This window comes from Cryptotermes secundus, unplaced genomic scaffold (genome assembly GCF_002891405.2).
Source record: "Cryptotermes secundus unplaced genomic scaffold, Csec_1.0 scaffold62, whole genome shotgun sequence".
NCBI lineage: Eukaryota > Metazoa > Arthropoda > Insecta > Blattodea > Kalotermitidae > Cryptotermes > Cryptotermes secundus.
In genome coordinates this window covers 1,151,345-1,163,443 of record NW_019727786.1, presented here as the reverse complement: position 1 = coordinate 1,163,443, position 12,099 = coordinate 1,151,345, and the positions used below count along the sequence as shown (strand labels likewise).

Genomic DNA, 12,099 nt, shown 5'->3' with positions numbered 1-12,099 from the left:
TACAGAGGAAGTGCCTATGCATTTTTCTTACCTCTCTGTCACTTAGTTTCTCTACAAGGATGATCTCAAATTGACTCTTCGGTAACCACACTGATCCTGAAGTGCTCCTTAAAAAAAGAATTATGTATTAGTCTGTAAAGCAGAGCTAAGTGATGCAACTTAAACTATTAACACAGAGACTGCAAATTAAAACTTACATTGCCTGGGTAGCATCTGGTATCAAGTGTTTCTTGATCATTTTATCTTCAAAATCATTTAATGAATTCGTGTGACTGACAAGGTCCTGTATGAAAGAAAATTATATTAATTAGCTTACACAGAGAAAATTACACAGTGACGATGTACATAATTTGCACTCTTCACTTATATTATACACAGCAACAACAGCAACAACAACATTTATTATTATTGTTGTTTCTGTTATCACTGAATCTATGAGAATGTGGCGGACAAGAAATCTAGCAGATTTGAGATGCAAATGTATGCATCACATGACAGACTAATTGTAGAGGGGAGGACAATATTAAATAGGATCTCAGGAAAACAGGATGTGAGCATATGGACTCAGTTTTAGTGGCTTAGGATAAAGACCAATAACAGAAATTTAAGAATAAACTAATGATCTTTGGGTTCTATAAAAGGTCTAATAAATTCTCTGACCAGTTGGGTAAATTCAACTATGCAAGAAAATTCCTTAACATCTTAAAGTTAGTTTCAGTTTCCTTCATTGGAACTGACAATGAGTTGAGTTTTGTTCTTTGTGAGTGAACAGTCATTGCAAAGGAGATCTGCTGACAAGCAGCACAAGCTCAGTCGGCTCAAAAGCTGCATGCTGGAAGCACTGCCTGGTTACCTACATTGCTGCAAGTTCGCACTTGTTCCGTACATAGTCCTGCAAACTTCTTCTCTGATGGAGAAGACATGCATCTACGGAGTTCAAGAATAAGTTGCTACAGCATGCTGCATTTGAAAGTGAACTGTCAAAAGGACACTGCAACACAGTAGCCATGCTGTTCAAAAACGTGGAACAAATCCTTTGTGTTTCCAAGAAAAAAGCATAATGAGGCATAAGAAAACAATGAAACTTGATTCTTTAAAAAAATATTAAATCAGAAGATGTGTGTTGCATAGGCAAAAAAGAGGAATATCCAATACTAACAAACACTTAGGTAGTAGTGGAATATAATTTATCTGTTAGTTCACTGTGGAGGGTATCAAGATCAGTATGATTTAGAGCAAAGATGAGGAATATGATATCTACACACACACAATTAGCAACATACCGTATTTATGCATGTATAGGCCGTTATATTATACACAGCAATTCAAGAGGAAAACTGGGGTGCGGTTTATATTCGAAATATTCGAAATCACACTCCATTTTAAAAAAATTATATTCATAATTAGTAATACCGGATGTTCAAAGATCGAGGAATTATTTTTTCTATAATATGTCTGAAAATTGTGCTGCGGCCTATACACGCACGCGGCCTATACATGTGTAAATACGGTATCTACTCTGGCAGTGTGGAAGAACCTACAGCCAATGGTGCATACATACGAGGTGTGTTCAGGAAATAACGGGAATTTTAAAATTTCGCGGGTTTGGAGAGTCCAATTGTCAAAATTTTTTTTTATTATGTTGGTATACATGCCCCTGAAGTACAATAAAATTTTCAGCTGTATTCATTGCTTACTTTGTCTGTGGCAGCCGCTAAGGTTAGACGTGTTTTTATGAGCTTGGCGATTTTCGTTTGTTAAAAGAAATGGATCAAAGAATTTGTATCAAATTTTGCGTAAAAAATGAAATAAAGTGTTACAAAGTGTGTGAAATGTTAACAAAGGCCTATGGTGAGTCTGTTATGAGTAAAACAAGAGTTTACGAGTGGTATAAGCGTTTCCAAGATGGCCGTGAAGACGTTGCAGATGACGAGCGCCCCGGACGCCCCAGCACATCAACAACCGATGAAAACGTGGAAAAAGTGAAAGCAATGATTATGAATGATCGCCGAATCACAATCAGAGAAGTCGCTGATGATGTTGGCATATCGATTGGCTCATGCCATGAAATTTTTTCGAATGTTTTGGGTATGAAACGCGTGGCAGCAAAATTTGTTCCAAAATTGCTGAATTTTGAACAAAAACAGCGGCGAATGGAAGTTGCTCAGGAATCACTAAAGGAAGTCAACGATGATGCAGAATTACTGAAACGTGTTATAACAGGTGACGAAACATGGGTTTACGGATATGACGTTGAAACTAAGGCTCAATCGTCTCAGTGGAAGCATCCTGGATCGCCAAGACCGAAAAAGGCTCGACAAGTGCGTTCGAACGTGAAGGTTATGCTTACTGTGTTCTTCAATTTTAATGGCATAGTGCATCATGAATTCTTGCCTCAAGGTCAAACGGTCAATAAGGAGTACTACCTGAAAGTTCAACGCCGTTTGCGTGAGGCAATCCGAAAAAAACGCCCGGATTTGTGGAAAAACAATTCATGGCTTTTGCACCACGATAATGCACCTGCTCACACTTCGTTGCTTGTTCGTGAATTCTTGGCCAAAAACAATACTGTAACGATGCCCCAGCCTCCATATTCGCCAGACATGGCTCCGTGTGACTTTTTCCTATTTCCAAAAATAAAGAGAACCTTAAAGGGCCGTCGTTTTACAAGCATAGATGACATTAAAAGCGCATCGCTGAAAGAGCTAAAGGCTATCCCAAAAATCGAGTTTGAGAAGTGTTTCGATGATTGGAAGAAGCGCTGGCGTAAGTGCATAATATCGAATGGGGACTATTTTGAAGGCGACAACATTAATGTAGACGAATGAATAAATATTTTTTCCAAAATACGGAAATTCCCGTCATTTTTTGAACACACCTCGTATGAACAGTGACTACACCACCACACCAACATCCTCATGAACTGCACAAATAACACGCTGCAAAGGCACTGCTGTGCATATAAATCAGGAACAAGAGATACTCAAGCAAATATCTTTTAAATGAATGGACAACAGCCATAAGAAACACAATGGGATATTAATTAATTTTAATTAAGGTCAATTTATTGCAATTAGGAAATATCACATTTAGCAAGATAGAAGACACCTGATGATGGCTGTATATGGCTGAAACACGTAGAGAGGAAGAAGGGTGACCTGATAATAAGTTGCATTTAAAACGGAAATATGTGTGAAATAAATGATATATTAATGCAACAGGATGCTTAAATACAATATTATAACAATAATACAACAAAATACAGAACTCGATGAAGAAATCAAGTAAATGTGGCTACAGAAATGGATTCACCAATTGTCCTGACTACAGGTATAATGCTTTAAAGTCTCAGCATCAAACAAGAGAACTTGGAACTTAAATCATGTCACCATAAATACAAATATCAGTCATTGTGGATACATGCCAAATAGCAAGATGTTTCATGAATACCTTGTAATGACCATAATAGTTACAAATAAGGATGCTTGACTAAGACCATGTTGTTATAATGCTATGTAAACATGAGAAAAAATTATAGAAATGATGATAACAGACTACTTGCATGTTATGAATTGTTTTTCAGTTAATATTTGTATCCACATACATGTAACAGCTGATATAAATTAGGCCTCCCAGTATAAAACAGAAAGTGATGAGGCCGACCACTCTCATCAAATTCAGCAGCTTTTCTTGGAGGAAACACCTCGTCTGGTGGTTTCATTAATGGACGAGCTTTTGGTTCAAAAAGGCCCGATGGAAACAGGTACTCAATGGCTCTCTGAAATGGTACAAAAAGTCAGAAATATAGCAAATAATAGAATATTTATGGACACAAATGTTTCACTAAAATACACAGAATGCTGTACCACTCACATATTTATTGCTTCCATAATCTCACAGAAAAGAAATAAAATGCGGGGAACTTAATGTCTTATACAGGGTGTCCCAGGAAGCACGGCTAGGGTGTATCATCGCACTCAAGGACAAACACAGATAAGGCCTCTCAGCTGAGAGGTACAGTGTGTGGACCTGCCAGAAGACCACACTTTTCTTGGGCCATTATCTCCGTAACCGTTCAACTTTGGACATACGTGTTTTGGGTTATATCGGCATACTTTAACATAAGGAACACCCTCCCGAAGTTTGGTCCATTCCTCCTGGGACACCCTGTATATAAACTGAATTTTCAATATTAAAAAATTAGTTTTTATTGAGTTTAGGCTATCACAGTGATTAACTGAAGATGTTAATTAAATTCTTTGGTGATTACATTATGTGGATGTGGAGATGGATCTGGAGGTGCATGCTGCGTCCATCTTCAAGGGCAAAGTGTGCAGAATGGGAGAGTTTGTATGTTTATGTGGGTTTATGTTTTGAAAAGAAAATGCGAGGGAGGAGAGAGGGGTCAGTATGTACTGAGGGTCCTAAGTGAACCAAGAAACCATCAGCAACTGTTGCTTCATCATTCAAGTACTCACCAGACATAACACTGTTTAACCTTCTATGATGTGGGTCAAGCCACACAGAAAATGACTGGGAGGTTACCACTGGTTCAGGGTGTTTGAATGGGGATGGCGATTAAGAAGTGTGAAGAAGGCTACAGCTTAGAAACAGGCCTAGAATCGGAAAGTAGGTGAATGTGGTGGTTGTCCACTGGGGTGGGAGGGGGTGTGTAGCCATTCCTCAATTTTGCATGAGGTTTGGGTCATACTCTCTGCTTCTCAACCATATTAAACATCCTTACAGTTGTATGGATAGAAATGCTGGCTTAACTTACTCAAATTTTGCTGCTGTCTCCTTCAAAATAGTCTCCTTGGGAACGTATACAGCGATTCCATCGTTTTTTCCACACTTCAAAAGCACAGTGGAAGTCATTTTCCTTAATGCTGTTGAGTACCACTTGTGGTTCCATTTGGATGTCAGACACTGTTTCAAAATGTCGTCCCTTCAGACTCATTTCCGATTTGGGAAACAAAGCTAAATCACTAGGGGCTCAGTCTGGTGAGAAGGGAGGATGGGGAATGATAACCATGTTGTTGTTAGCCACAAACTCTGTGGTTTTCAGGGACGTGTGAGTGGATATGTTGTTGTGATGAAGGAGCCAGTTGTGGTTGCCGAAGTTCCAGTCTTTTCTATTGCATATTCGCTCAAGCGTCTCAAAACATTACAGAAAAGTCAGAGGTGACTGCAGTGGTAGGGGGAACAAATTCACAGTGAACAATCCCCTGCACGTAAAAAAAACAATGAGCATGCTCTTTGTTGAACTCCAGACCTGTCGTGCTTTTTTTGCTCTTGGTGATTGTCGCCTCTTCCACTGCGATGACTTTTGCTTTGTTTCTGGATAATAACCATAAATCCAACTTTTGTCACCCATTATGATCCTACACATAAAAGTTGGGTCCTTGCTAGCCTTCTCTCATAGCTCAAGACACATGTTTACGTGCTACTGCTTTTGATTGTTTGAGTCGGGGGAACAAACTTTGCGGCAATGCAGCACATGTTCAAATTTTCATACCCACCGCTGTGAGAACCTCAGATCCTCCACAGTGCTATATCCCAGAAGATAGAACTCTTCATAACCACGGCTGTGAGAACCTCAGATCCTACATGGTGCTATATCGCAGAAGATAGAACTCTTCATAACCACCGCTGTGAGAACCTCAGGCTGTACACAGCGCTATATCCCAGAAGATAGAACTCTTCACACCCACCGCTGTGAGAACCTCAGATCCTACACGGCGCTATATCCCAGAAGATAGAACTCTTCATAACCACGGCTGTGAGAACCTCAGATCCTACACGGCGCTATATCCCAGAAGATAGAACTCTTCATAACCATAGCTGTGAGAACCTCAGATCCTATCCCAGAAGATAGAACTCTTCATAACCATGGCTGTGAGAACCTCAGATCCTACATGGCACTATATCCCAGAAGATAGAACTCTTCATAACCACCACTGTGAGAGCCTCAAATCCTACATGTAAAGGTACATCTATTATCAGTACCTTTTTATAACACACAAGATAATTATGTGACTTTTGGCATACTTACATCGATATCTTCCTGCATGAAGGTCTCAGGATCCTCACCCATCATGTTTGCTAGGTGTCTCTTCCCAATGTTATACTGAAGCAATTGCTCTTTTAAAAATTCATCTAAAATAAAAAGAGTTTATTGTCAAAATATACAGAAGTACTATACTGCTAACTCTCAATAACCAAGTGTCAGTTACCAGACTGTGGATTGCTTTTGCTTTTTGGTACATTCAACTGTATTTTATCTACCATCACATACAGTTCTAAATGTTTTGCATCAGTGTGAAATGTGAGAACACAAATTACAAATATTGGAAAAGACAGGGCTCAAGAAATATTATGAAGGAATAGGACTATTTAGTATATTACACAATAAGGATCTCTGTGGTTTTACAGGGTACCTTGTATTAACAGGACAGTGAATTCTAGAAGACTGTGATGAACTCGATATGAAGCTAGTATACAGAAATCAGAAGAACTTTGGTGAGGAAACCTCCTGGAAAATGACAATTTAGAAATATGAAGGAAAAAACTGGGAAATACATAACACAGATCTCAGGGAACAGGTTGTGAGGATAGGAGGCCGAAAGAACTGGTTCAGGAACATTTGCTATAACAAGTTTTGGTATCAGGAGCAATGAAATTTCAGGTTATATCACAAACAAGTTTTGCAGTACTTTCTGAAATTAACTCTTTGAAACTGAAGTAATTACATGTTATTCATTCTGGGGTGCTTCCATGTTGCAATGGTTAATCTAGTGCACCTGTTTCAAGTTCCCCTGGAGATAATAATCACAATAACTACAATCAGAGGATCTAGCTTGCCAGAATAATTTGCTAATTATTCTGTTCTCAAACACCTCATATACAGTAGCCTTGGGCTTGTTAACAATGAGTCCTGTAATATCATCTCGCTGTAAATACTAATTTTGTCTTTCTTCAGCTGTAAATTTATTGAAGAAATGATTCAACATACTGCTCACATACCACAATTTGCTTCAAAATAAAAATGTTGCACACTTACAGCTCACCACACCCTACATTCACAATGCATAATTGCACCTAGTAATTACATGAGAATATTCTTCGCTCCATATATACTGCATACTGACATGGGCACTAAGTTAAAATTGTGCCTCATCAGTTACCAACAGCAGCTGTGAATCCATGACCCCACTATGGACATTTTGCAGCAACCAGTTACAAAACTGGATTCTTTCTTCACAATCTGACTCTTCACGATCATGTACAACATTATTTTACACATGCAAAATTAATCTCATGGTTGTTATTCTTCAATTAGCACAATCCTCTAGGATTGCCTCCTTTTGTCACAAACTGAACCCACAGTCTGCCATTTTATGACAAATTCCGATACTCAGGACTCCATGGACACTTGTTCTTGTTGGTATTTTATGAGTCAGTGAACCTCCAAACACATTTTCCACAACCTTCCCTTCCTAGGAGTCATAAGACTATGAAAATTTGCTGTTGAATCGTATAATTCATTGTAAGAGCAATACTCAGGTCTTAATAGTAAGAGATCTGGGCAAGCAGAATCTGCGGTCACTACTTTAATCACAATATGTCTGTTAAATCCACAAACAACTGCCATGTTGGTAAGATCCATAAGGATTGCAGTCAAAGCATCTGGAGCATTCATGGTGTTATGGAGTGTCCTCATTTGAACTATCAGTAGCATTAAAGATGGATATACTCCATTTTGGTTAGAAATAATATTATATTTCAGCATCCTGTTTCATTAATAACACTCATTCACTTACTTCCATCTATAATGCAAACACATGCCTGACACAGGAAAACTAAGCACAAAGAAATAGTGTAAATGCTGCAACACAAAAACAGTATGAGGAAAATGTGGGCAATCTTGAATATGATGACATGCAATAATAGCATGTAAATATACCTACATGTGAGCCCAAGCAGTGCAGTGAGGCCTGTATGTAGCAACAACAAACAAAAAGTGATTTTAATAACATTTTATGAATTTTAAAATATAACAGAGAGTTTCAATTTTAGATGGAAGTAAGTGAATGAGTTGGTTACAATTTTTTATGCTTACTTGAGCTGTCCCTTTTGTTGTCTATGGCCACGGTACAAAATAATTTTGAATATTATACCGCTACATTTCTATTTGTATCCAGTACTTCATTTTCAAATTGTTGCATAAATCAGCAAAATTTATTCAACTTGTATTGTAGGAGGGACTTACAGAGCATTTTTAGTTTTCACCATACTGAGAAATATGGGGCAAAAGATGAAACAATATAATTTGAGACATAAACTAAGAGAACCTGTGCACGTAACCTTTAAGACACAATGGTAGTTATTATCTACTACCTGTTGTGAAGTATAGACCCTGCTCTTAATTAATTAAGCAATACACCATGTACACCAACTGCCGTAACATTAAAAAACTTAGCAGTTTTCTCAGAATCTATTTGTGTGCTTTATATGAGTCTCAGAATAAACACTGATTATTTCTCTGAGCAGCATTAACTGACTGATTTTGTAATGGACACACATTTTCTACAAGACAGAAACACATTTTATACGTTATTTAAACAAACCTCAGGTTTCATAGGATGAATAAACAATTATTGTTACACAAACCTATTAAAGTGTTGTGCCAACTTGATCCCGTTGAATTATATAATAAAAGTTTACCCACTGAGCTGGAATAGTGTGGCTGATAGTTGACCAGCTATGGGCTGATATAGGCTGAGATTTCTCCTGTTGTCATCATGCTCAGATTGGATCTGGTATTCCTCCTCCAAGAGTTAAGTCAGCCAACACATGAAACTGCCTACCTGCTACAGCTAAGGTCTAGATTACCTTTACAGTACGATGGTACTTGGCACGCAGGTAATTTTATCATTACTGAAGGTCACCACACTGAGAATCTCAGATTAGTACTATGGTATTAGTAAATACCTGTGTAAGCTTTATATATATTTTCTTATGCAATACAACTCACCATGCTTCTGTGCTCTTTCAAGATATGCTCGCATTGCCCTACTGACTTTGGCCTTCTTTGGCACTTCATTTTCTAAATTCAATTCTGGTATATTAGAATAAGTTGTATATCTACACCTTAGTTCATGTACCTACAAAAGAATAAACACAAATATTTTAAAAAATAATACACTTCACCTGAGGACACAAACAGATACATGTAAGATCTGAGGTTTTCATGGCGGTGACTATGAAGAAAGCCGTTTCTGGGATGTGGCGCCGTGTAGAAATTGTGCTAACCGACGTTAACATCCTATCCAATGGGTATTGGAGGCTCTTTCCCCAGGAGTAAAGCGGCCAGGAAGTGAAGCTGACCACTCACATCCAGCTAATGTCGAGGTCAATAAAATGTGGATCTACACGTCCACTAACCCATATACCTTCATAGTGTAGTGCTTAATTTGTTAAATACAGGGACAACTTTCCCTTTACCACTGTAGGGCATCCACAAAGTTTATAAAATTATCGGACTGTAAGCGACAATGAAGCAGACACTTTAGATTATCAAAAACAGAAACCTCTAACTGTACAAAAACTTTTTACCATAAAGTTACGAATACGCCAAGTACAGATGTTTATAGGCACAAGACTTTGAAGACTTTGAATATTCGCAAAATGTTTACATTTCAAAACAGTACCTATACATTTCGCCATTTTCACATGTGCTATATTGTGATCGCGTTGCCAACATTCTTGGAATGTGTGAGATTTTCTTTGGAACGTATGAACATACTTTAATAATCATTTCAATGACACAATTAACAAATTTAACTTAAACATTTACCTGCTCTGAAATAATATTTTACATACATACTAGATGACACAGAATTAAATACTGCTGGCCTTCATGTTGGTGTACCTGTAACCGTCTGTTCCGGGAGTGTTTTGACATGAAAGAAAGGGTTACACGTAAAAATGAGGAAAGTTGTTTTTTTACATCCAGATTTGGGCATTGGAGGAGCTGAAAGATTAGTAGTTGATGCAGCTCTATCATTAAAAGGAAATGGGTATGATGTCCAGTTTGTTACGTCACACCACGATCCACAGCACTGTTTTATGGACACAAGAGATGGAACTCTGCCTGTTACGGTTGTTGGAGATTGGCTTCCAAGAAACTTATTTGGTCGTTTTTATGCCGTATGTGCGTACATTCGCATGATTTATGCCGCAGCATACATTGTTTTCTTCAGTGGACTTACACCAGATATTGTTTTCTGTGATCAGATTTCTGCCTGTGTGCCTCTTTTGCATATTGGTGGTTATAAAATAATATTCTATTGTCATTTCCCAGATCAGCTTCTCAGCCAGCCAGGCACTGCACTGAAATCGTTGTATCGTGCACCACTTAACTGGTTGGAGGAAACCACAACTGGTAAGGCACATAAGATACTGGTAAACAGTAAATTCACAGCAGGGGTGTTCAGAGATACATTCAAAAGGCTTCAGGTTGAACCTGATGTTCTTTATCCCACTATGAATACAGATGTATTTGACAACACAAGACCTCTTCCTCTCAGCCAGATACTCACATCGGAATTTCCAGATAATGGCATTCTTTTTCTCTCAATCAATCGTTATGAAAGAAAGAAGAATTTAAAGCTAGCATTGGATGCAATGAATGAACTCAAAAAGTGTTTATCTTCTAACGAATGGTCACATGTTCATTTAGTAATGGCAGGTGGCTATGATACAAGAGTAAAAGAAAATGTTGAGCATTATGATGAACTGGTTAGTCATGCTAATATACTGGGTCTGACTGAAAAAGTGACATTCATGAAATCCCCATCTGACATAGAAAAGATTTCACTCCTGATTCACTGTCACTGTCTTATCTACACACCTCCAAATGAACACTTTGGCATTGTTCCTATTGAGGCAATGTATGCAAGTAAACCAGTGATTGCTGCCAATAGTGGTGGACCAACAGAAACTGTTGTTAATGGTGTTACAGGATTTCTGTGTAGTTTGAAACCTGAAGACTTTGCTAATGCAATGTTAAAGTGCATTAAAAATGAAGATATAAGGACAAAAATGGGGAAAGCTGGACAGGATAGAATGAAAACACAGTTTTCTTTTGTGGCCTTTTCAAATCAGCTGTTAGAAATTGTACATTCTCTTCTTGATGTAAAAGACAAAGTGGTTTGAACTTGAGGTTCTCCAGTAAAGGCAATTTGATTGATTGTGCTTTTGAGTGCTCAGATGAATTGATGCATTTTAATTGTGAAATAATTGATTTATTTAATGTTCCATCACTATTAATAAATTCCTGTACAGTACTCTGGCCATATTCTTGAGCCTTTTAACATGCACATACTTAACTTACTCATGGAGCTGAGCCCTTCTTGAGGAGCTGCCAATTTTGCAGCTACTCAAGAATTTCCCAGCATTTTATGGAACCTGGAGGTTCATTACCATGTTCACAAGAGCCCTCCACTGGTCCCTATCCTGAGCAAGATCAATCCATATCATCCCAGCCTATCTCTCCATTTTAATATTGTCCACCCACTTACACTAACATGCACATACACTCGTGAAAACTGTTACAGAAGTCATGTTTTAGTTATGTTTACTGGACTTTATATATGAGTTAAATAAATGTAAATGATGTAACATATGAGCACATTTGAATTTTTTGGAGAAGAATATAAACATATGTCTGGGTATGAAGAAGATTTCGTTTTATTACTGTAAATAAGACATGTCAGTAAATAGTTCAGGCTGTGTATGTCAGAACATTCATGAAACAAAAGAGGTATAACATATTATAAAGGTATATCATTTTAATACATATTTTAGTGAAAACGTGTTCTGTTGCAAGTTCCTTCCAACCTGTTGTTCAGAAAAATATGAAGGTATGAGATACTTACAAAAACTGAATGCAAATAAACTCAGTATAACCTTGCCAGCAACATAATTTGTAAACTCATGTCTCTGCTTGACTACTCAGTACCTGGGGGACTATCTGTGTAGGATCAAAGACTGCCCAGGTATCTTTTGGGTAGTTGTTACATTGTTGACTTGTGTGAG

At 37.8% G+C, this 12,099-nt stretch overlaps 2 protein-coding genes across 2 annotated transcripts in view; one reads left to right on the top strand and one right to left on the bottom strand.

Annotated features, from left to right (window-relative positions):
* Positions 1 to 9,873, bottom strand: part of LOC111864908 (28S ribosomal protein S9, mitochondrial) — a 37,766-nt gene extending 27,893 nt beyond the window's left edge. Inside the window, exons 1-6 of the mRNA XM_023852519.2 lie at positions 9,857 to 9,873; positions 9,035 to 9,164; positions 6,053 to 6,156; positions 3,605 to 3,778; positions 198 to 283; positions 32 to 107 (exon numbers count right to left, since the gene is read on the bottom strand). Of these exons, the coding sequence (XP_023708287.1) occupies positions 32 to 107; positions 198 to 283; positions 3,605 to 3,778; positions 6,053 to 6,156; positions 9,035 to 9,068 (474 nt within the window). The 5' untranslated portion in view covers positions 9,069 to 9,164; positions 9,857 to 9,873. The remainder of the gene's footprint in view (positions 1 to 31; positions 108 to 197; positions 284 to 3,604; positions 3,779 to 6,052; positions 6,157 to 9,034; positions 9,165 to 9,856) is intronic.
* Positions 9,874 to 9,923: 50 nt separating this feature from the next.
* Positions 9,924 to 11,463, top strand: LOC111864909 (alpha-1,3/1,6-mannosyltransferase ALG2). Its single transcript, XM_023852520.2, has one exon. It carries the CDS (start codon positions 9,988 to 9,990, stop codon positions 11,215 to 11,217), a length of 1,230 nt encoding a protein of 409 aa, XP_023708288.1. The 5' UTR covers positions 9,924 to 9,987; the 3' UTR covers positions 11,218 to 11,463.
* The last annotated feature ends 636 nt before the right edge of the window (positions 11,464 to 12,099 follow it).